General features: G+C 37.9%; 1 protein-coding gene across 9 annotated transcripts in view; it reads right to left on the bottom strand.

Annotated features, from left to right (window-relative positions):
- dlg5a (discs, large homolog 5a (Drosophila)) overlaps window positions 1–27,189 on the bottom strand; it is a 155,188-nt gene that overhangs the window by 106,479 nt on the left and 21,520 nt on the right. For 5 of the 9 annotated variants that reach the window (XM_087278377.1, XM_087278380.1, XM_087278384.1 and 2 more), the window contains exons 2-3: window positions 11,263–11,331; window positions 1,972–2,134 (exon numbers count right to left, since the gene is read on the bottom strand). In XM_087278377.1, the coding sequence (XP_087134503.1) occupies window positions 1,972–2,134; window positions 11,263–11,331 (232 nt within the window). The remainder of the gene's footprint in view (window positions 1–1,971; window positions 2,135–11,262; window positions 11,332–27,189) is intronic. The other 4 variants (XM_087278379.1, XM_087278381.1, XM_087278383.1 and 1 more) reach the window with 2 other exon arrangements.

The raw sequence follows: 27,189 nt of genomic DNA, 5'->3' as shown, positions 1-27,189 counted from the left end.
CTAGCGGTTTTACTTTCTCGTATCTATATTGGAAATAACAAACTTCTTGAGCTGATGATATTAACATGTGCGTGACTATTGAAGTGCTTCTGACATTCGATCCTTTCGAAAATAGACAAATGTGAGAGCGAAGAACAAAAAAACAAAGGAGCAAATGATTCTTTCAGCAACCTAAAAGATGAACAAACTGCCATGTTTAATTATTATCATCGCCATTTGGACTATTAGGAACTTGGAATGACGGAATTACTTTCTAACCAGAGATTACATACGCTGGTAATGATTAAAGATACATATGAAAGGTTTGCACTGACTGTGGTGGACTATATGTTGCGTGTTGTTTTTGAACATAAATAAGGACTAAATGTATGTTGTGTGTAGTTTATCCGTAATTGGTAACATATCAAAACTATAAGGGTCTGTATGTGTTCATGTATGTTGCATTAATTTATTTATTTGTTTTATTTAATCACAGACATTACAATAACTGATTTCATTGATTTGCAGTTATAATCAAATCATGTTCATAGAAAGGTTAGTAATGAACATTTGAAGTATTTATGTGTATAAAGCATCTGTTTTGTGAGAAGTGCTTCTCATACGATATGTGAATGACCCGTACAGCTTCACTTTAACATTTCCTCATGCAAGAAGGCGATGACTGAAAATTTCTGTTGTACACATTACGCCCACTATTGGTAGTTTCCCTTTTGGCAGTGGAAATGCAGACCTGATACAGGTGACCCGTACTATACCTTACTGTACTATACCACTCAGTGGAAACAAGCCATTAATGACCCCATACTTTTCTGACCGTAATATATTGACATATATATTTAATATAAAAATCTGCATTTTTTTGTTTGACTGACATTACCTAATTATACTGTACCTTTTAAACAAATACAGAAAATATGCTTAAAATTGCATGGACATTGCAGCTGCATTAATTCTGCCAGACCCCTAATAAGATTTGATCTGAAGTAAGATCACAATACATATATGTGAATAAAAGTCTAACATAAATCCCATAAAGTGACTGTGCCACTTCAAACAAACTTGGATCTAATTAATACAGTTTTATTAATAACTGAATCATCATGGAGTTGCATGATTAGACTTTCAATTGAGGCACAGAAATCTTTTGGAATTGATTAAACTATCTTAAATTGTTTACAGATTTGAAACTTATGGAGATAATTTTCTGGAGTAACATTGCCCATAAACATGTATTTGATTGCCTTGCCTAGCCTTATCTATTCTTATCGACAAGGGTTGATAGGTGCAGCATTAGTCAGGTGTCAGTATAAAATTCAAAACCACTACATAATTAATCAGAAAGTCAAACAAGAACCAGTACACAGTGGTTAATAAGTAACGCTGCTTCTAGCAATAGACACAGAGGTGCTTCTCTGTTTACAAATATGGCAAGTCATAAATTACATGCCTCAGCTAAACACTACACTGTAAAACCTGACAAGGTAACTCTTAACTGTTTAAGGAAACCAATTGTGGCAAACTATTTAAGTTTTGAAACAAAATTGTTTGAGTACTGTAAACTTATATACATTGAGTCACATACACATATATTATTGGTGTTGATAACATCAAAAATTTAGAGTATTCATAACTTAAACATTCTAAGATCAGTTATCAAATCGGGGGAGTTAGGTTCAGTTAATAGAACAAATTAAGTCCACACAACTATCAGCTGCTCAAATGATTTGGTATTACTTCTAGCATTAACAATATATAAATAAATTCATATAAATAAATAATTCATTCATAACTCATTCGGATTGAGTTCTGCTTAATATATTCACTTTGAATTACCACAACTCTTCATTAAGTCAAAGTAACTCTTTTTAATTGTAAGTTAAACTAATTTATTTCACTTAATGATTTTTACTGTTTGTGGATTTACAGTGTAGCAAAAATAATTTAATGGCCATTTTAAAGTAGTGTTGGTACCGGCAGTCATCAAAGGTGGTGCCAGGAGAGGCGAGAGCCAAGCGCTTGCGAAGTTCGTCCCTTTCCCTGGTGACCTGCTTCAGCTGGAAGAGGATGGTGTCCAGACTGTCACTGGCCGGCCGGGTGTCACTGAGCGCAGGTGGAGGTGATGAAGCTTTGGTACCTGCAACAGTGAGCACGTCACCCGAGCACAGACAAGCTCACCCTGCACTAATGCAGGGTTATGGTCAACACAGATCACTCAAAACAAACTAATTTGGCATATGAAAATGTGCCATTAAAACCATACAAATATGACGAAGTCACAACTAAATATTTTTGGATAATATAAATTAATTTTCTAAAAATCAGGAAAAAAATAGGGGAGGTTTTAAGAGGTGAATCCCCAGTAACTCATTTAGAGAAATATACAATTTGGCATACAAATCAGTGGAAGTTTTAGTTAAAATTGATTCCAAAAAGTTGAAATTAAATACAATATACACACATATATTGGGTAAAATCCACTTTCATTTTAGCTGAATATACACACATATATCGGTCAAAAGTTTGGGGTTAGTAGAATTTTTAAATGTTTAAAGCTAAGCTTCTCCTGCTCACCAAGGCTGAATTTATTTAATTAAATATACAGTACAAATTGTAAAATTGTGAAATGTTATTACACTATAAAATATCTGTTCAAAAGTGGTTTAAAATTTAAAATAATAATTTATTCCAGTGATTTTAATGATGAATTTTCAACTTCATTACTCCTGTCTTCAGAGTCACATGATCCTTTAGAAAGCACTCTAATATAAATTATTATCGTTATTATTATTAATATGATTATTATTATTGGTAATAGTAATAAAAGCAATAATGACTGAAATAATCATTTAATTTGAAACTATATACAATAAGAAAGCAGTCATTTTAAAATTTAATAAATATTTACAAATTAAAAAAAAAAATTTACATGTAAATATGTGAATAATATGTGAATGATGTTTGCACATGCATGGAGTATGGGGTTGGGGCGAGTGAAATTGGCATAAAAACAACAAAACAAAAAAATTGAACAAGGGCTAAAGAAGGCGAACTAACTAACTAAACTAGTTATATAAAAATATCTTTATGTATTATTATCTAGTTATTTATTGGGCCAGCGAATTACAGTACTGCATACAAACAGAATTGCACATAATGCCAGTTAGAGACTAAACCATTTTTAGCTTAGCACAGCATCAAATTACAACAATGTATGCAAATATTTTTACTTCTTGTACTCGAAGTGCTTGAAATCATTTCCTTCTCTGAAGTGATGCAAGAATAATGTTTGTGCTGTCAAATGATCAATCATGTTCAACAGCGTCCAAAATAAAAATGTGTATTTACATAATATGTGTGTGTTCTGTTTATGTTTATTATGTGTTAATACACACAGATACATTAAATACAAAAATATTAATATTTAAAAATGTTTAAAAACAAATATTTGCATAAATATTATTTATTATTTACAAATAAACCTCAAATATACACACCCATTTATATCTATAAAAAGCAGCACAGACACATTATGTAAATGCATACTTTTATTTTGAATCATTTAAAAGCACTAATTAGTATCTAGCATACTGACAGGCAATAATATTGAAATATTTTTCTGCTTCATTATTAGAGTAATACTGTGTATTGTGACATCCCTACTTTCATCTAATGTTTATTTTAATAAAAAAAATTCAGTGACCAAGATTTAGTTCAATAGAACATGGTAAAAATAACATCAATCATTTTATTTTCAGAGCAGAGATTTACCACAGAACTGAAAAAACAGCACTTAAAATGAAATCTGACCTTTAAAGCTTGACTGTTCTAAAAAAAAAACTGCAGAGCAAAACAAAGCCGCATAAATAATCATAGGGAAAAAATGTGAAAATGCTTGAGGTCACAATGGCAGACATTCTGAGCACTTTATGTAAATGATTATCTTTTGGGATGAGCAGCAACTAAAATTCCACTATAATCTTTTGGTCTCAGACAATCTGCTGCAGATATTCAGAGAATGAACTCAGCTTTATCCAGCGATAAAGAGGATCACCTCTATTAAAGTCAAACGCAACGTAGAGCGCATATATTTGTCAAGATGTCATTTCATTGTCTTTCCAGGGATTTATTGGAAGATGTTTACATGCAACATGTGAATAAATAATGCATATGTGTTTTTCCAAACAGTTTACAGGCTTGAAAATCTACAAAACTGATTAATTCAGGAGTAAAATATATATTTTATAGACTCAAACATGAGGATAAAAAAGCCTGATCGGGACATCCATAATTATTACTATTATTATTATTATCATCATCATTATTATTATTAGCACTCTCTCCTAATTTCTTTCAGATTATTCCCTTTTTTATTAGAGGTCGCCACAGTGTAATTAAATGTGTAAATTCATCTTTATTTCTATAGCGCTTTTACAATATAGATTGTGTCAAAGCAGCTTAACATAGAAGATTATAGTAGATTGAAACTATATATATATATATATACATACACATATGTATGTGTGTGTGTGTGTGTGTGTGTGTGTGTGTGTGTGTGTGTGTGTGTGTGTGTGTGTGTGTGTGTGTGTGTGTGTGTTTACCATAACTGTACCATTTGTGACCTTGACTATGATTAATTTTATTTAATTATTTTTATTTCTATCATTCTATTACTGTACTTCAATACTGTTAGATTTATTTCAATTGTATCTTTTTCTTGATTATATATACAGATTGTTATGCATGAAAATACTGATGAAAATGTTATATCTGTGTCTGTTCTAATCGCAGATTTTGGAATTGTACCCTCATAAAATTACGACTACATTCCGTTTTCCTTTACGACATTATATTATAACGGATGCGTGAATTTTATTTACGCACAAAATATTTATGACAGTGATTTTATTTCATATCTAACAATATTGCGCAGCCCTAGTTCCAAAGCAGCTTTACAAAAAGGTTACTACTACACTTAAAATTAGACAGGTTAAGGAATTCTGTAACCAGCAGCCTGCAAGTTTAAAAGTGTGATGTTCATGTGTAAAATACATGAAAAGGCCCTTTGCTGACATTTTCAACTTCATCTCAAGCCCACATTTCTCCTCCTCAGACACAAGCAGGGAGTAAGCATTATGGGTATCTTTGGCACAACATGCTGGTCCCTCTAGAAACTGCTATGCGAAACTGCCAAGTCATTTGGACGACAGTCAACCTGAGAGCACATTCTCCACTGGCACCAAACCAGGAGAAAGGGGCTCTGCCTCCAGACGCAACTGCCATGCCCTCCAACACTCATTATTACCACTCATCTGAGCCTTCAGTCTCATATGAGTGACTTACAAATGCATCACTCACACACACCCACCCACATGCATTATGGACATTGTTGTGGCAGTGTACTAAGTGTCAGCGGTGGATGGTCAATTAAGAATGGATGGTTTTGTGGTAATTATTGGGATACTGATATCATTGACCATAATTCATTTCTATACTCCAACAGAAAAAAAAGTCCTCAGAGCTATTTCAAATGTCTCTGTCATTGTTTTTTAAACAATTACATTTGATTTACTAAAGTTGCACAAATGCCAATTTTAAATCTGTCACATAACCAAGCTTTTTCTTCATATATTCAAAAACTATTAAATAAAATCAAATCAAATATTTTTGTTCTAAAGTGAGCCACCTCATCTTTTTCATAAGCATTATTTCTTTTCAGTTGTGCAGTTAAATTAATAAAATTCTTTACAAAGCATGTTGTATACTGTAAACACGCATACTTTTTTGGTCACATCTATAACACATGTTTGTTTTTCTCATTTAAAATACAAAAATGTTTACAGATTGATATATTTCTGATCCTATAACTCTGTGGTTAATTGTTTTGCAAAATATAAGCATATGTTTCAATATAACATAGTTTCTCTTTGTATTTAAAGCAAATGTCTCATCCAGGGGTGCGTTTCCCAAACAACAACATAACTTGTGGCTAAACTATCATAGTACAATGCATTGTTTGGGAAAACAACGATGTGGTAAAGAGTATTTCCCAAAACCGTAGCTATTTAGTCGCAGATCCATTGTTTTAACCATGTTAGTTATAATGTAAAACGTCCTTTATGATACTCTAAATGGGGTGGAGTAACAACCTCTTTAAAGAAAAAAAATAATAATTTCTTTGTCCAAACTATATTGTTTTACACAAACATGCATTTAAAAAAACACTAAGTTTGGTAAAAACATGCACTCATTTTCCATATTAATTGACCCTTCGCTAAGTGACACCTAAAAAACGCCATCCACCAATCTTGGCTTAGCAACCGTAGCTACGCGCAGGGGCTCTGACAAGCTTTCGAGTGAGGGAAACAGACCAAAGCGTTGTGCATATGGATTGTGCAAATCTGATACCCAGTATACCTAAAGTTTGGACGGGATGGTGGAATTTTTTTCCCTTTTCAAAACCAAAAACCCAAGAGGAGAAATGCAGGTTATGTTTCACAGCTGTCTTTTGCTTTTTTTGCTCTCTATATTATGAGCTCTGCTCTATTTAAGCCTTCGCCATAGTAACTTAGTCATACTAATAGCGAATAGGTCATAATTCATTCATACATTCATTTTCTTGTCGGCTTAGTCCCTTTATTAATCTGGGGTCGCCACAGCGGAATGAACCGCCGACTTATCCAGCACGTTTTCCCTTCCAGCTGCAATCCATCTCTGGGACACATCCACAAACACTCAGGCCCCGTTTACACTAATGCGTTTTCGTTTTAAAACGCGTAAGTTTTGCTACGGTTACGCCATCCGTCCACACTACGCCAGAGTTTTCGAGCGTCGAAAATGGATCGTTTTGGAAACGCTGGAGAGGCCATTTTTATTGTAAAACGCTGCTGCTCTGTCTCAGTGTGGATGGGGGAAAACGGAGAAATCTGAAAATGGAGGCGGGGCTGCCAACATTCGCCTCTCTGATTAGGGCTTTTCCTCAATATTAAGTAGCCCACACCCACAGTTCATTCTTGCATGCTCTTCTTGTAAGTTCTGACTTCGCAAGTTTGATCAAGGCTGCAGTCTCTTCTTCTCAGTTTGATATGAAAAACAGACTACCGAGGACATGGGTAAATCTTCAAAGGGAACAGTGTACTGTATAACTTCATTCACATCACCCTGGCTACGTTGTTTCACTTTCTCAACAATAAAATGAAAACATGATTTAAGGAACTGCCTATTTTCATTTTGATATTAGCAACTTAACAGACAGCAGAAATATTGAGGCGTTGTGCTGCATATATGAGCGTCGTCTTCACTGTGTAGATATTTATAACAAAACGGAGTCTATAACATCACTACCTCCTTTTAATTTCAGTGAAAATATGAAACACACCCTCTCTTTTGCTGAATATCAGTTTTAATAATCAATAATGGCCATTGTAAAAGTATAACATACAATAAGTTTATACATTATTGGAAATAAAGGCAAGCAATCAGTCAATATACAGAATGTAGGCTATGTGGTGATTAACTATTAACTTATCTTTGCGCTTAGCCAAAACACGTTACCTGAGAACAAGTAATAGATTCCAATGACCAAAGTCGGGGAATATGTTGTTAGATAAAGACAACAAGCTGAATAAAATATCACGTTTAATAAATATAGTGAGATTAGATCCAGCGGGAGATGCTTGATGAGCAGTCCGACAAGCAGAGCTCTCATCTGGGTAGATAGGCTGCATCACTTGCCCGAGAGTGTGTGTGTGTGGTCACATGATGTGCGTTTTCAGCGTTTTGGTGTGGACGGAGAGCTGTTCAGAAAGGTGGGTGAAACGCTAGTGTGAACGTGGATCGTTTCCATTCTAAAATGTACTAGTGTAAACGGGGCCTCATTCATACACACATTCACTACGGACAATTTAGCCTACCCAATTCACCTGCACCGCGGGTCTTTGGACTGTGGGGGAAACCGAAGCACCCGGAGGAAACCCACATAAACGCAGGGAGAACATGCAAACTCCACACAGAAACGCCAACTGAGCTGAGGATTGAACCAGCGACCCAGCGGCCTTCTTGCTGTGAGGCAACAGCACTACCTGCTGTGCCACTGCTTTGCCCATAGGTCTTAATGACATTTGATATTGTCCCGGCAAATAGGAATCTGCAAATCTGTTGCTAACTTTACTGAACTTCATATTTCCATTTGTTTCAAGCTACGCATATTTAAAATTACAACTCAACAGAACAAAACAAAACTGAGCACTTGCGATCAATATACTTTATATATAAACTATATACTTTATACATTACCCCCAGCTGTTTTTCAGTCATTTATAACGAGCAAACAAACATACTGACAGTAATAGGTAACTTACTGTATATTGTTATGGGTCAATGATGCTAATATTCAGCACAAATCCATCAGTTTCCCCTTTCTGGCTGTTCTTTCTATGAATGAATGATGTAGAAGCACTGTCCATGCATGTTTCCTTGTCGATTAATAACGCTATATTTCATTGCACAACAATTAATCTTTCATGCTTTTTCATGCTGGTTAAAAATAGAGAAATCACAGTGTAATTTGTTATTATTAGATTATTTTTAAATTTTACCTCTCCTGCTGAGCATGAGCTAAGCTGTTGAATGGTCAGCGTATGAGGCGGCTAGGCTGAGCTAGCTTCAATTTTGATTGAATTATTATTCGGTTGCCTATTATGTGGGGAATATACCCCGGTAATGCATACTGCAGTGCTTTTTTGTCTGGATTTCTCGGATATCTCACCTGTTTGCTAAAAATGACATTATATCCCTGGCAATGTCTGAAACTGGTGCATGCAAAATGTAAAAGCCGTGCCAGGCACGAACGCTTGACAGGTGTAGCAACAGTAACTAAGGAGGGCGGGGCTTAGCGAAGGTTCAATTGAAAAATATATAAACGACACACACCTGTTTCCTTTACAAATATTATTGAGAGTATTCCATATTCGATTCTAAAACATAAAACCACTTAGCTAACACGCATTTTAATCTCGTAAATAAACAATATAAACCGTTAATAGATGTAATTTACAGAAGGCCATTTATGAAGAAATCCTACCTAATAATAATTTTTGTTATTGTTATTTTATTTTATTATTATAAAGTAGGATCTTGTTTCTTTATTTATTTTTTATTGATTGTAAACGTTTACTTTTACAATTTGACATTTTCAAACCAATATATATAATTTTTTTTCACATGCTTTGGAGAAGTAACGTAAATTCTGCTTTTAAATAATAGGTCAACCCATCGTCATGAGCCACAGCTGTGTTCAAAATGGCAAAAATGTTTTCAAAGTGCACTACGATGTGAGCGCAATTGTTAATATGAAGATCACTAAAACTTAACTGTTAAAAAAATACTTGGAAAGCTTATTACACCTAAGAGAGATGACTTTAATGTTTTTTTTTTTAATTATTGCATGTTTAAGGGCTCTATTTTGACGGTCCATGCGCAAAACGGAAAGCGCAGGGCGCTAACGCTTTCAGGGCGTGTCAGAAAATCCATATTTGCTAATTTAAGGACGGGAAAACCTGGTTTGCGCCGTGGTGCATGGTCTAATAGGGTTGAGTTTAATTTCTTAATGAGTTATAGGTGTGTTTTGAGAATAAACCAATCAGAGTCTCATCTCCCAATCCCTTTAAGAGCAAGCTGCATCACGCCATAAGCGCATTTGCTATTTACAGGACGTAAAGTAAGTGTAAGTGAAAAAACTGAGCATTTCACAAGCAAACAGTTAACAGTTTTTTTTTTTTTACAGAAAACAGTTAAACAGAGCATCTACTGCGCAAGAATGAGAGATAATAGATCTACTTTCACTTTCGCTCTTGGATAGGGAAACCTTTACGCACAGACATCAATTAGTCTATAAATAATTAATTTTGTTTGTTAAAATTAAGACTAAAACTACTTCTAAATTCAGTTCTATTTTCCAGCAAACGAATAAATGAACAATAATAACGAAGTGTGTTCAAAAACCTGAGTTATATCCTAATACACATGCTGTGCTCCATATGGTCTAAAACCTGCAGGTGGGCAAATCTAAGCTTGTTTTTAATAAAACAAATATAAATATGGATATAATAAACAATACTGCTAATAATAATAGCATTATACAAAAGCAAATTGTTATGAATGAACTGAAAAAGCCTCCTGAGATGAAGAGGGCAAAAAAGGGTATAGGGAATAGGGCATAACTTGAAATAGAACACAGCCAGGAACCATGCTTCTAACTACAGCAGGTGTAGCTGCAAGTGTACAGGTTTGCGACACAGTTTGCGAATGTTCGTTGGAATGATGGATTTGGGAAACACCAAATCAATGAACTATGTTTGTAACAATGCAATTTGTGACCTTAGTTGGCTAACAGTAGTTTTCGAAAACGCATCCCAGAATGCTGGAATTGCTCCTCTTTATCTTTAAAGAGAAATTATTAAATGTTCTTTTTTTAACCAAAACTTGTGTGCACACTGATAATATAGTGATAATATTGGGAACAGAGCAAGGTTTTATAAGCGTCACCTGTGTGTCACACCCGTTCAAGTCCAATAGAGAAGATCCAGAAGGATAAAATGAAAAGTGTAACAGAGCAAGACAAGTGGTAACCAGGGCTAGAGATGGTGTTTGTGTGTGGGGCATTCACCTTTGATTTTGGTTTATTGTAAAGGCTGATTCAAAACAACTGAAACAACCTTGAAAATATGCCAACTGCCAAGTATTCTAATAACTTTGGCCACTGTATATTTCCACTGTATATGTCCGAGTATCTGTAAATATATGTATTTATTTTATTGTGTTATTTAAAATGAGTATAATTTATTGTATTGAGTTTAATTTAATAAGTCTTACAGAATTATTTTATATTACTTAATTGAAAAAAATATTTAAACAAATATTATAAATACAAAGTATTTTTGGTTTTGTTTTTTTCGGGTAAGTACATCCAGAATTTTAAGTTGTTGTTTTTTTTCAGTCCAGATCTTTCAGCCAAATCTTTTTTAGTTCATATATCACGCTAGTTTTGGAAAAACTAAAAATCCTTTACAAAAGGATTTTGGAGAAAAGCCATATCAGTACATGTCTATATTGTAAACAAACTCACACACGTTAAACAGTATCACATGTGATACTGCAGTACATTTATATATCAGACTGTATTATTCAGGAACAACTAATTCCTATCATATAGAGAATTTGTACATTTCTGAATACAATATGTGAAGGATGAGAGCTGAAACATACCAACACTGCTTAGGGAGCTGCTGCTCTCCGAGTCTGATGGCATTGTGGACAGGACACTGTATGTGGACCCTGCAGATGACAGAAAACACACATTAATTACTCAGCACTGACCATTACAGGCCTTTAATTAAGAAAATGTTCTAAGCTGGCATTAAAGTAGCACTTCAGAAAATAGAGAATAAATCATCTGCAACCTTATGCATTACATCCGAGCATTTATTGATGAAATGATGAGGTTGTTTTAAAAGATCTTTTATTGCTTATTTTACACATTCACAATGTGCTTCTCAACATAGTTTATGCAGAGAGGGTTAACCACACTATTTTGGTAATACTTTACAAAAATGTTATATTATTCATTAATGTTAATGTATTTACTAACAAATTATGAAATATGAATTTATTAGTATTTACTTATATTTGTCTATTTAATGGAAATAAATTTTCTCATTGTTAGTTCGTTAACTCGATTAACTAATTGTCACCTTGGAATTATAAGGTTCTATCTGCGTTCTGAAAGATTTTGAGAAGTTAAGCTTCAAAGTTTTTGCATTCCATAGCAAACAGTATGTTTGTAACGTTTGTTTTTTTAAATAAAAAATCATAAAATTCAAACAACTTCTAAAAAAAACATCCCATAATGTAAAAAAGTTGACATTTAATAAGAATTTGTCGACAAAATTTTTGTCAAAAATGTCAGATAGAACCTTACAATTCTAAGGTGACGTAATGTTAACAAGCATGAGTTTTAATTTTAATAGTGCATTAGTAAATGTTAAACTATGATTAATAAATGCTGTACAAGTATTGTTCATTATTAGGTCATGTTAGTAAATACATTACCTAACATTAACTAATGAAACCTTATTGTAAAGTGTGACCATAATTTTCAATATTCGTTCTTAAGGTGAGCCTCATAAAGCCCAGGAAAAAATGACAAGGTATTAAAAAATTATATTAAATAATTTAGCATATATGTATACAAAAAAATGTATAACAAATATGCTATCATTACAATAATTATAAAGTGTTTTAATACAATTAACCTATTTTTTTTTATAACAACAATAAATGGAACATAAGTCATGTGTAATACTATTTATTTTCTTATCATTAGCAGGAAATTTGTCAAATTTGTTCAACAAAATCTTGAACTTACTACCAACTATATATAATATAATAAAAAAAAAGCAAAATTATCAATTAAAAATCAATAAATTATATAATAATGATGATACATATGTAGTGGTCCCTCGGTATTCAAGGAAGTTACGTTTTAAAAATAACCCGCAATAGGCGAAATCTGTAAAAGTAGTCCGCTTTATTGTTTACAATTATTCTAGATCAGGGATGGGCAAACTTGATCCTCGAGGGCCGGTGTCCCTGCAGAGTTTTGTTCCAACACTAGTCAAACACACCTGAACATGCTAATCAGTGTCTTTAAGATCACAAGAAATCTATAAGCAGGTGTGTTTGATTAGGGTTGGAGCTAAACTGTGCAGGACACCGGCCCTCCAGGACCGAGTTTGCCCACCCCTGTTCTAGATGTTTTAAGGCTGTAACCTCACTACACACTATATAAACTTTTTTTTAGACAGACATTAACATTTTACCACATTTGTCTCTTATTTAAACACTGCCAAAGTGCAAAACGTTGTAGAATAATAAGTCCAGTATTATAAAATGAAACCAAAGACCAAATCCATTTGATCTTCATTTATTTATTTCGTAATGGTGCCCTAAAGCTGCGTAACTTCTCCCCTCTTTTAGCATGTCCAGAGGTTCAACTTTTTTATAAGTGCATTATAGCGAGGGATCACTGTACAATTTTGTATAGTTAATACTATCTTGTTACAACTATTTTTTAATTATTATCGTGTTATATCGAGGGATCCCTGTACTATATTTGTATAGTTAATACTATACATTTGTTACTACTATTTTTTAATTTTGTGTTATAGCGAGGAATCACTGTACTATATTTGTATAGTTAATACTATCATTTTGCTACTACTATTTTTAAATTATTATTGCGTTATAGCGAAGGATCACTGTACTATATTTGTATAGTTAGTACTATCATTTTGTTACTACTATTTCTAAATTATTATCGTGTAATAGCAAAGGATCACTGTACTATATTTGTATAAATAATACTACAATTTTATTATTACTACTTTTATTATTATCCTTGTTCTTATTAATACTAGTAGCAGCATTATTAATTAATAACAGTTAATATGCCTCATTTAACTTTTACTGTTTAAACAATTACGCACCAGTAAATGTTTCTACATTTTCAGAAATCTCTGCAAACACTGAATTTTAAAAAATGATCTTAAAACAGAACATCAGACAAGCTCAAAACACATAAAAACCCACATAACCAAATCAACTATACTGAGTATTCCAAATTGTGTTAGTGTGAAAAACAACTAAGTGCATAATCAAATATGAATAAATATGAACTGGATAATTGAATCCTGGAGATTCTTTGCAGCACTTCCACTGCAGGGCTCGTCCTCATAATGAGCAGAGTGTGTGATGACAAGGACACGCTTCATTATCACTGGCCTGACTACACACACACACTCGTGCACACACATTCAGCCTGGAGAAGATCACAGCCACTCGGATCTTCCTTCACTCTCTTATCACATCATCCGAGACACAAGTCAGCTTCAGAAGAGCAACTTCAGCATAAGACTTCAGTGTCTCTCGTATAGCCTGAAATAACTTCAGGGTAGTGATGATTTGAGAGCAAGCGCTACAGTTTTTTTTTTCTGCTGGGGTGAAAGGCAGAAAGAATAAATAGATATTGCACAATGTCTGAAAGCAGACACAGAGTCCTGCAAGTCCTGTATATAAAGTGGCTTCAGAAATAGAAAGCAAGGCTTTTAATGCACTTTTAGCAGAAGGTACTTTGCAGTGAAAAGATGGGTAGAGGTGCATTGACATGGAGTGATGCATCAATGATTCAATGGTTATAGAGAACAAATTCAGTCAAAACATTTAAAAGCCTCAATAGACTCACAAGTAAGTTGTTTTTCCATTCTTCGCTTAGGGGCAAAAAGAAGTTAGAAATGTTCATTTGAGTGGGTTGATGTTGGGAAACAGAAAGAGAGATTTTTTTACACATTTCTAAACATAATAGTTTTAATAATAGTATTTCAAATTAAAAACTGCTTTTATTGTAGTCGAAATGAAACATTTGAAAATATATATATATTAGGGGTGTAACGATTTATTGTTGTACGATTTATTGCGATGCAAAAATGTCACAATATGCATCGTGGCGTTATGACGATTTGATTACGATTTGACGTCCGTTTTCTCTTATTAGTTGAGCTGTTTGCACGTGAGCTACGTTCCACCTGCTGTCGCACGTGAGTTCAGATTGCAGCAGCAGTAATGTAAGCAGACCAAGATGAGTGGAGCTGAAATAGAGGATGGCCCATCCTCTCAAAATCAGACGTCTGGCAACATTTCGGTTGTACAGTCATTGCTTTAGACTCGTCCGCTTTTTGACACGCATACTGGGTCAAACATCCTAAGTTATAAAGTCTTCACAGTGATTTACATACTTTGCACAGCGACATGGATACCTTCTAATGCTGTTAAAAGAGTCACATACTGTATTTATAAGGTACAATTCACCCTAAAATATCATTCTGTCTTCATATAATGATGTATTGGCGGCCGCAAAATCACACATGACGTGAGCTGACCGTGAGCTGTTACTACAGAGGGCGGACTGATAGACGCGCGTATGGCAAGCCGTTTTAGCATTTAAACGTTTGTTCTGACTATCCATAAATATATTTAGAGATATCTCTAATTATATTTTGACTAGTCATAATTATAATTCGACTAGTCAGAATGACAATTAGAGATATCTGCAATTACAATTGTACTAGTACGAAATCAGATTGGAGATATCTGCAAATATATTATGACTAGTCATATTCCTCCATTGACTTCCATTGAAAAATATTTGCAGAAATCTCTAAATGAGTTTTGACTAGTCACAATTGTAATTAGAAAATATCTCTAAATGAATTTAATTAAATATGAATTAAATATATTTATGGATAGTCAGAACAAAGGTTTAAATGCTAAAACGGCTTGCCATACGCGTACGTCTGCTTTAGTAAACAGAACCTGCAGGTTGTGACTAATAAAGTAGTAAACAACATTCAGTTTGTGGAACAGAGTGATCTTTCAGGAGCCGCGTGGGAAATATGAACAGCACTTAGCAGTGGAAATCAAACCGAAAACTTACACATTATTTAAACAATTATATCGCATTTTAGAGTTATGATTACGACGAGCATTAACCCTTTTGAGTACAGAGGTACACAAAAATGCACGTCAACATGATACACTTGATAGCGCCGACATCAGCGACGCCGAAGAAATAGTAAACCTGCCTAAACTGCTGAAAAGAGCCACGACTGTCCTGTGTAATAAAAAGACGGCCACCCTGTCACTCATCATGCCCAACATGAAGACAGCCATCCATAAAAACCTTCCAGACAGATACACATCAGTTTAGGATTATCTTATAGAACTGCTGATTACCTGGAAATGTGGATTGCACACACAAAAAACGCAAGTGACCAAGCAAAGCCTTAAGCTCTTACTGTTAAATTCAATTGAATAGAAAGCTTATTTTTTTGCACCTTTACTTAAATTGTTCCTTAATTTTGTCTCTGTCATTTTAATAATATTTTTTAAGAAGTTTTTAAATTGTTTTATTTTCCAGAGACAGGCCTGTTTAATTTATTTTCTTAAAGAAGGTTCAGTTTAACAAGTTGAAACAAAAGAAATGCATAAAAAATTGTTTACTTGGTAATATTTGCATTTCAGTTTAATTTTCAATTTTTATTCCAAATATCGTGATACATATCGAATCGTGAACATTATATTGTGATACACATCGTATCGTGAGCTGAGTGTATCGTTACACCCCTAATATATATATATATATATATATATATATATATATATATATATATATATATATATATATATATATATATATATATATATATATATAATCAGATATAGTGTGAAAATGTCCTTGCTCTGTTAAACATCATTTGGGAAATATTTAAAAAAAAAATATATATATATATATATATATTCAAAGGGGGGCTACTAACTATGACTTCAACTGTATATACAGTACTGCCTAAATCTTCACAAGAAAAACATGGAACCCTACCTCCCACCCCACCCATAGAAAATTAATCAAAATGTCTGTGAAAGGTTCATAAAAAATAAAAGTCATATTAAGCATGAATAACATTTAGGCCCAATCCCAATTCTACCCCTTAGCCCTTCCCCGTACCCCTCTTTCTCGTGTTCAAGTGAAGGAGTAGAGGTGTCCCAATTCTCTTCAATTGAACCAGACAAGACCATACAAAGTTGACACAAGGTGATAACACTTTTGTTTTTGTAACTGCTAGTTTGGTGGGTTGGTGTGTCCTGAGCTGTATACCTGCCTTCCCAGCATGTGGCATTATGCTATTAGCTAGACCAGGCACAAAAGTAAACCTTTTTAGCATTTTTCTAGGGCAGTGTTTTTCAACCCTGTTCCGAAGGCACACGAACAGTACACATTTTAAAACTCTTCCTATTCAAACGCACCTAAATCAAATCATCAGAACATTAGAATTGACTCAAAAGCCTGAAACGAATGGTTCAGATAAGGGAGACATACAAAATATGTACAGTTGGTGTGCCTCAAGGAATAGGGTTTGGAAAAACTGCTCTAGGGAAAGGTTTTATTGCAAGAAATATTATAGTAATAATTTTACTTGTCTCTTAGAAATGAACATTTGACAGTAGCTTGAGTTGACATTAGGATGAGCAAATTGGATCCGAATGTGCATTTGTTTACATAAAATTATGAGACCACACCATCTGTAAAAATTGTGACAGCCTCATTATATTCAGTTGTGCTACTTTTTACTATGATGTTGTATAAGTGCCATGTGCTCTTTGCAGTGTGCAATTCAAACGAATAGAAGCGTTTCATTACACATTCGGCGAGTTTGGCGATGCATCACAAACAGAACAGAAATCATCGCACAACTATTCCACAAATATTTAGCAAGCTTAGTCGCACTGGCAGGAACAAAAAGGTCATGAAATGTGACTATTTACTTACACTCTAGAGCCTGACTACAAGTCGTTTTGGATAAAATAGTTATTAAATGAATAAATGTAATTATAAATTATATGAAAATAACAACAGTAAATAAATATTAATAATGATAGTTCACACTGGACAAATTTTAAAACAATAGAGGTGACTCTTCCGTGTCCTTGTGGATTAAGTAGGTCAGAGATGGCATGCTTTGCCCTGGGCATCCTTTGTGTTTGTTTGTTACTTGCTCCAACAGTTGTTTGAGGCAAGCAGACGATCAAACCCCCAACAACCCCCTAGCAAGCATCACAAATACAGCATGACATGCATGCGCTGCTATGACAAATTCAGCTGAATTTTAAATCCTGCTGTATGGCAAAAAAGACAATCCACGGGCAGAAAGAACGTGCTCTGAGTGTCTTCCTGAAAAATGAAGCAACGCTGCAGACAAAAGCTGAAGGCTGAAGCTTAATAATGGATGAACTCGAAAGTATTCACCCAAAAAACACTTCATCCTTTAGCTTTGACAGCGTAGCACAATCTGGGGTTCTTGAGTCACAGGATCTTATTGCACCATGATGATAATCTATTCAAACATTGTCAAATAGGCTACGTTCATGCAGAAGCAAAATACAGTTGCCTGCTTTAGAGGCCCAAATAAGATTGTTCACACATATAGTTCCAGGGTTACAGCAGTATTCTAGGTCTGTGCAATTAATCGAAAATCCGGTTTCGATTTCGATCTTGGCTTCTAACGATTATGAATAATCATTAATCGAAATACACGATTATTCCATCATATACCACCCCCTTTCCAGTTGTACACATTTGTTGCTCTGCAAAGCTCAGTTTAAAAGTGCGATAGAGCACATGCGTGTTAGTGTGTGTGTGTGCCATGATTAGCCTCAGATAGGCTCGAAGACGAGCAGAGCACACACATTTAATGCCATCTTAATGTGAGCGCTTTAATGCTCAAATATATGCACATTTGTGTAATAAACAAACAAGTTGAGAATCAAAAGACATGTGAAAGATACACCATATCAGAGCTGCACTTTTCTTAAAGTGACATTGCGCATATCCCTGTGCCGCCTGTTTTTATTATTAATCAAACAACAAAAGGAGAAAATCCCTCACTGCTCTCGACTAAAAGACTTTTGCATTTTGCAGCATGCCCTTCCGAGTGCTGCAAGCAGAATACAAGTTTACAGTCATACAGTGTTTGTTGCACTTGGAGTAAGAAACAATAAGGTAAAACAGGTCAGAGTCACAGACATTGTTGACAAGAAACGACACTAGATCCGACACAAAACAGCAACGTGCACTGCAAACTGCCCAGACGACTCGTCATCAAAAGCAGGCAACACCACACACCTGTTTCATCATTTAAAACAATGCCACCCTTATAAAGATGCAACAAAATTACAAACCCAAACGTGTTGGTAAAACAGCGCAACTTCCCAGCAGTCTCATGTCATCATTTTCGAAAGCCGTGCTTTACGAAAAAAAAAAACCCAAAAAGACAGAAGATATGACAGACAACACAATCTCAAACACATCTCAATGAACACTTGATGCTTGCAGTAAACTACAGGCTGCATTAAGGGTATTTGTTACGACATTAATAGTATCTTTTTGTTGTCAGGCTTATGTTTCCTTTTTAATATTATGATATTTTCTCTGAAATCTGTAATACCATTATTGTACCTCAAAGACGTCAATGCACCATGAAGCACCGAGATATTGAATTGAACCGAATCAAAGGCAAGATAATCATAACCGAACCGTGAGACTAGTGTAAGTTCATACCTCTAGTGATTACCTTTGTTAAATAAACATTGTACAGAAACAAATTTTTATAAATAATTTACTACGCTGCATAAACTAGGGCCTATGTGGTTTGTGCCATTCGTGATCGCGGGCCAGCAGAAGCGTGTCAAATGAGCCTGATAAATGGTTCTGTTTACCCATATTTCAGCACTCTAAATCAAAGCGACTTTGGCTGTGCTGCTGTTTCTGCTACCATTTGATTAAATCTTGAGTCGCCCCAGTGCAAGCTCCAAGACAGAGAGCAATGTGATGTGCCCCAGGAGAAGAGAAGACACATCACATCACAGCTTTTGTTCACTCACTTTCACATGAGGCCGAATGGCAAAGCTGTGCACTAGGGGCAAAGTGCAGAGGAAACAGCCAATCAGGGTTCAGCATCAATTGCAGAAATGATTCTGTCATCAGCTTTTAATAAACATGCTAATTGTAGTCATTTACAATTAAGAGTAGATGGGTGTTTTGATAAATATCACAATTCTTTACAGTTATAAAGTGAAATAAAAACAGGCTTGTTGAATGTATCAAACGTCAAATAAACAATAACAAAACGATCAACATTGTTTCGCTGCTCAATGAGTGGGAGAGACATAGCTTTTTACAGTTAGCAGTGACATAGGGCATCTTGAGTTGAGTGTCAGTGAAAGACTGTCCAAACAAACTCCTAAGCAGACAAATTTTCAAAGTTGTGGGCTTTTAAATTAGTTGGAGTATTTTCATTTACTCGCACACAAATCTCACCTCCCTCACCATAGTATACTTATCTTGAGCCTCATCTCTCACCAAACTATGCAATTTGTGCATCTTTCCTTCCTTGCCATTTTATGCTACTCATGCACACGATAACTTACTTTGCTACTCATGTGTGTCTTCCTTCCTACACCATACTATGGCACTCGTCTTGCTTTCCTTGCCATACTATGCCAGTCTTACTAGACTCACCTTCCTTGCCATACTATGCCACTCTCAGCTCATTCGCCATACTGTTACTCACGCATTTCACCTCCCTCACCATACTATGCCACTCATGCACATCTCTGCTCCCTCGCCCTAATATGCCAGGCAAGAACGTGTCTCTCCTCCCTCTTCATACTATGCCACTCACATCTCTCCTCCCTTGGTATACAATACCACTTAAACATGCCTCACTTCTCTTGCCATACTTTGAGTGTCTATCTTCCCCCTCACCATCCTATTCTTCTCCCTCACTATGCTATGCTCAGAAGAGTCTCTTCTCTTTCACCAGGCCACACACACATCTCCTTAACCTGACACCATGCTAGGCCATGCACGCACACCTCTTCTACCTCACACCGTGCTGCACCATTCACGCGCACCTCCTCTACCTCACACTGTGCTGCAGCATACACGTGAGCCTCTCCCTACCTCGCACCGTGCTGCGCCACACACGCACGCCTCCCCTACCTCGCAATATGCCGCGCCACACACGCTTGCATGTCTCCTCTCTCGCACTGTGCCATGCCACGCACCTCCCCTACCTCACATAGCGCTATGCCACGCAGGTGCATCTCCCCTAACTCACACCACGCTATGCCACACGCGAGCCTCTCCTACCTCACACCGGCACTGTCGCGAGCCTCTCCTGCCTCACACCGTGCTATGCAACGCACGAGCCTCTCCTGCCTCACACCGGCGCTGTCGCAAGCCTCTCCTGCCTCACATCGTGCTGCGCCGCGCGCGAGCCTCTCCTGCCTCACACCGTGCTGCGCCTCGCGCGAGCCTCTCCTGCCTCACACCGTGCTGCGCCTCGCGCGAGCCTCTCCTGCCTCACACCGTGCTGCGCCTCGCGCGAGCCTCTCCTGCCTCACACCGTGCTGCGCCTCGCGCGAGCCTCTCCTGCCTCACACCGTGCTGCGCCTCGCGCGAGCCTCTCCTGCCTCACACCGTGCTGCGCCTCGCGCGAGCCTCTCCTGCCTCACACCGTGCTGCGCCTCGCGCGAGCCTCTCCTGCCTCACACCGTGCTGCGCCTCGCGCGAGCCTCTCCTGCCTCACACCGTGCTGCGCCTCGCGCGAGCCTCTCCTGCCTCACACCGTGCTGCGCCTCGCGCGAGCCTCTCCTGCCTCACACCGTGCTGCGCCTTGCGCGAGCCTCTCCTGCCTCACACCGTGCTGCGCCTCGCGCGAGCCTCTCCTGCCTCACACCGTGCTGCGCCTCGCGCGAGCCTCTCCTGCCTCACACCGTGCTGCGCCGCGCGCGAGCCTCTCCTGCCTCACACCGTGCTGCGCCGCGCGCGAGCCTCTCCTGCCTCACACCGTGCTACGCCGCGCGCGAGCCTCTCCTGCCTCACACCGTGCTACGCCGCGCGCGAGCCTATCCTGCCTCAAACCGTGCTACGCCGCGCTCGAGCCTCTCCTGCCTCACACCGTGCTACGCCGCGCACGAGCCTCTCCTGCTTCACACCGTGCTACACCGCGCGCGAGCCTCTCCTGCTTCACACCATGCTATACCGCATACAGCTCTCCTACCTCACAACGGGCTATGCCGTGCGCGAACCTCTCCTACCTCACACCATGCCATGCTATTCCACGCAGACGAGCCTCTCCTACCTCACATCCTGTTATGCCTCACACGTGAGCCTCTCCTACCTCACATCCTGTTATGCCTCACACGTGAGCCTCTCCTGCCTCACACCGTGCTACGCCGCGCGCGAGCCTATCCTGCCTCAAACCGTGCTACGCCGCGCTCGAGCCTCTCCTGCCTCACACCGTGCTACGCCGCGCACGAGCCTCTCCTGCTTCACACCGTGCTACACCGCGCGCGAGCCTCTCCTGCTTCACACCATGCTATACCGCATACAGCTCTCCTACCTCACAACGGGCTATGCCGTGCGCGAACCTCTCCTACCTCACACCATGCCATGCTATTCCACGCAGACGAGCCTCTCCTACCTCACATCCTGTTATGCCTCACACGTGAGCCTCTCCTACCTCACATCCTGTTATGCCTCACACGTGAGCCTCTCCTACCTCACATCCTGTTATGCCTCACACGTGAGCCTCTCCTACCTCACACCGTGCTATGCCGCGCACGAACCTTTCCTACCTCAGACCGCGCGAACCTTTCCTACCTCAGACCGCGCGAACCTTTCCTACCTCAGACCGCGCGAACCTTTCCTACCTCAGACCGCGCAAGCCTCTCCTACAGCAAACCGCGCGCGAGCCTCTCCTACAGCAAACCGCGCGCGAGCCTCTCCTACAGCAAACCGCGCGCGAGCCTCTCCTACAGCTATGCCACACTGTGTTATGCCACACGCGCTAGCCTTTCCTGCCTCACACAAGCCTCTTCTACCACAAACAATGCTATGCCGCACACGAGCCTCTCCTACCTCACACCGTGCTAGGCCACGCACGCTCCTCCTCCTACCTCACACCGTGCTATGCTGCACGCACACACCTCCCACTACCTCACACCGTGCTATGCCGCGAGCCTCTCCTACAGCACACCGCGCGCGCGGGCCTCTCCTACAGCACACCGCGCGCGCGGGCCTCTCCTACAGCACACCGCGCGCGCGGGCCTCTCCTACAGCACACCGCGCGCGCGGGCCTCTCCTACAGCACACCGCGCGCGCGGGCCTCTCCTACAGCACACCGCGCGCGCGGGCCTCTCCTACAGCACACCGCGCGCGCGGGCCTCTCCTACAGCACACCGCCCGCGCGGGCCTCTCCTACAGCACACCGCCCGCGCGGGCCTCTCCTACAGCACACCGCCCGCGCGGGCCTCTCCTACAGCACACCGCCCGCGCGGGCCTCTCCTACAGCACACCGCCCGCGCGAGCCTCTCCTACAGCACACCGCCCGCGCGAGCCTCTCCTACAGCACACCACGCGCGCGAACCTCTCCTACAGCACACCGCGCGGGCAAGCCTCTCTTACAGCACACCGCGAGCGTGCGCGAATATTTTTTAAGGAGGCTTATAATACAGACCTTATTTTTATTTAAATTACAAACTGTGTGTATTCACGAATTAAACAATAAGAAATAGCACTTATAAGAATAATTATTTTTATATTTTGTAGGAAACACTGTGAAACATTTAAGAAACCTTATTTTAAACGAAGGGGAGGGCAAAATAAATTGACTTCAACTGTAGGCCTATCTGTTAAAGTTTACAGGTGCAACTATGTGCCCTTGATGTACTTGAATGTTAGAAATGTGTTATCCTACACCAGTTCAAAATTACTTGTCAAACAAATGAACAAGGAAGATTATTTTGAGTTTAAGTTATTTAATTATCTTGTTTATGAAAACTGTTTTTTCAAGTGATGCATGAAAAAAAATTACCTCGAATTTTATTTTTTTTTTTAAGTATTTTGTGATATATGTTAAAATGTGCTCTAAAAAGTATGTGGCCCTTGCCCACCCCCACAGGTTAATAATAAGCTAATGTAATTTCATAATGCAAATCTTAAATTCATGCTAACCAACAAATAATCAAAGGAAATGTATTAATGTTAAACATATATTAATGTGTAATGTGTAATACATGTATTAATGTCATTCATATAAAATATGAATTGATGTTTACTTTAAACTTAAATTATATTGTTCAATTTAAAAAAATTTTTTTTAAAGATTGTCAAGTAAAAGATTTTTCTAGAGTCGTCCACCATAATTTAGTTTTATCGCTTTAAAAGTATCAATTTAGCACCTGTATCGAAAAAAAAAAAAAAACAATACCCAACCTTACCTGACACTGTGCTATGCCATGCACATCTCTCCTCACTCGACATTCTATGCCACTCTCACGCACATCTCTATACTACATCACCTTTGCCAACTATTCTTCTCGCATGACTTTCACCATAGTATGCTACTCACACACATCTCGTCTCGCACACCATATAATGATACTCATGTTCATCGCCTCCCACACCACAGAATGCGAATTTTACACATACACCTAGACTCCGACAAAAAAATAATAATAATTTCAACATGGAAAAAGAACTGTTATTTTGTGTAGCAACATCAAGTCACTTGTGTTGGTTCAAATGCAGATTTAACCAGTAAATAAAAGTCCTTATGAGTTTTATTGTTCAACTGAAGAGATAAAAATAGATTAAATATATTCTTATGTTAAAAAAATAGATAGCAATAAACAAAATTTAACAAAACTAGTAAATTTGTTGTCTTTTTTTTTTTTAAGTTCTTCAGAATCATGGGAAATTGTTATCTTATTTTTAAAGCTCTATCATAGCAGTGTTTATAGTCAGTCTGTTAATAAGGTGCAGAGAAGAAAAAGACTAAAGAAGCAGACAAAAGCTTTTGACTCTGATGTATCAGGTGATGTCAACAACATACAGGAACAATTCCACTTCTGAGAAATCAGACGAGAACCCAACACTTATTCAATTCATTACAATACAGACTGAACAACCCCAGGAACACATAAACCACATTATAAAGCAGAAAAATGTGAAACAGAAAAATCTAATTTTACCACTACAAGAGCTGTATCTGATACTACTTGGCATTTGGAGGGGGCTTTTTATCCAAAGCACACCCACCCACAGCAGGAAAAGAGCCCCTTGAGTAAAGCGCTCGTCTCAATGGCAGTACAGTGATAGAGCAAGATTGCGATCTCAGAAACTCTAGTTCTCAGTCATGCCTACTAGATGCAGCAGCCTTGGAGTAATGGTTGGGAATCCGTGCTGCCAACACCACCAGAGGCCCTGCATGTCAGCACTTCACATGCCACTCCAACCGCAGGCAAGGTTTGTGTGTAGCGGGAAAATTCTGCTTCTCTCTCTGCAAATCTTACAGAGATTTGTCATTTGATGGCAAAGCAAACCACAGAGGTTTTATTAGGTGCTAAATGTTACACTATTCTCCAAACGCAGAAAAACCAGGAAAAAATATAAAATTACCATTTTTTATATTCCAAAACCACTAGTTATGGAATACAGCACACTTATGGTGACTTATGCTCACCATTTTATTTCATCAAAACTAAAGAGGGACTGTAATATATTAAAATATTATAACCATTTTAAGGAAAAATGCTTTTGACTTTAATTCATTTTAAAATGTACACTCATGATGCAAATCTTAATTTTTAGAAGCCGTTAATGCAATCATCAGTGTCATTCAGTCAAATCAACCAAATATGACAAAAAAAAACTTCCAAGCTACATTTTTCTGTACATATTTCAGCTGAGGAATGACAAAAAACGTGAAAAATCATCTATCTCTATCATTTATAGAGAGTAGTCAAACGTTTGTTCATTTTAAATAATCACCGACCATTTATTCAGGTAAATATACAGGAACAGCAGCAGAAACAACATACATCCCTGTCTTGATTTCCCTCCAACTCCACTGGGGGATCATAAGGCATTCCCAAGCAAGGCAAGAACCATAAGTCACTTTGGGCAAAACAGTTCTAAGAACACTTAGATAAGGTTCCAGTTGTGTTTCCATGTGAGTCTGGTAAAGTGCAGCATGTTTGCAGGCCCAATATACCTCCCCAGTTAGGGGTCCAGGAGGCATCAAAAAACAAATGCTCTGGCAACACTGTAGTGTATAGTGATGGAGCAGAGACTCTATTCCGACAAAGTTCCTCAGACCTCTCACACTCATCTCTAAGTATGTGATCTGTTACCCTGAGAAGAAAGCTCATTTCAGCAGCTTGTATCCAAGATCATGATCCAAAGCTCAGGAACATAGGTGAGAGCAAAAATGTACACTCACATGATTCATCATTTTATAGAGTTGGGTCAAAATTACAATGTTCAAATTAAATTTGGAGACAAATTAAAGGTTACAAAAAAAAAGACAAAAAGTCAAATTTTTCTATTTTTTATTAAGAGTGATTGGAGGGGCTATAAGTAAAACAAAACGTGCCTGCTTGTGTGCCAAAAAATTATTTTTTACAAATCGTACATGTCTTTTGCCACTCTTTCACTATTGTGACAACTTGTTGCAAAAAAGGTCAGGTACAGTTCCAGTTGTGTATCCATGTGAGCCTGAAACAGCAAAGCACGATTACAAACTGTTCTCGGCCCGGAATTCTAGGCATGGTTTGACAACTGTGCAGGACTGGTAGGCCACTAGTACGTATGAAGTCGCCAACTTGTTGCCTGGCTGGACGTTTCTTCATAGCACTGTGTTTATTAATTATTTAAATTTTTTGTTATTCAACAGTCAAAAAAGAAATAAATAAATTAATTAATTAAAAAATAGCTGATCTTCATACACATCACTGTTTGCATAGACTTGCATTACCAAGGCAACAATGAATGCATTTGTACTACAGTGGTCCCTTGCTGTAACGCAATTCACCTTGCGCAGTCTCGCATAGTGTTCTGCATCCTGATTGGCTGTAGACCATTGTCAATCAATCTTCACCGTGCCGTGTCTCCAGCACAGTACAGTACAGTACAGTACAGAATGCATTCAGCTTGCCGAATTGACAATTCTTTGATTGATAACGGTTTGACTCTAAAGTGCTGTACTGTATGCTTGCAAGTTTTCTCCCCAACAAACCCCATAATATCGATGTGGCACCTGCAGTAGCAGCCAAAAGGCAGAGGATGATGCTAACCATCACACAAAAAGATGGACTTCTGGAGATGCTAAAAGAAGTTAGAAGTTGCACAAGTGTTAAAACAAGAGATAAGAGTGAAAATGTTAATGCCTCTCTAAAAAAAATAGTGCAGTGAGAGGTTTTACAGCCTTAAAACATCTAGAATAACTGTAAAAAATAAAGTGGACTACGCGGATTACACCATTTGCGCAACTCATGTGATTAACGAGGGACCACTGTACATTCCAGAGAGCTTGATTTTATCAGCACCACATTGCAAAATAAAATCGCATCCGTATCAGGATTGACAAGGAATGAAATGGTTAAGCAAACAGAACCATTCGAAACGACAGTGGAAAATCTGCTTTTAACTCAAGAAGTGTTTATCACAAAAAAAAA

The sequence above is a fragment of the Danio rerio genome, chromosome 13 (assembly GCF_052040795.2).
Source record: "Danio rerio strain M-AB ecotype USA chromosome 13, GRCz13ab, whole genome shotgun sequence".
Lineage (NCBI taxonomy): Eukaryota > Metazoa > Chordata > Actinopteri > Cypriniformes > Danionidae > Danio > Danio rerio.
Note: the sequence above shows the minus strand (reverse complement) of the source record. Positions and strands in the feature narration are given on the sequence as shown.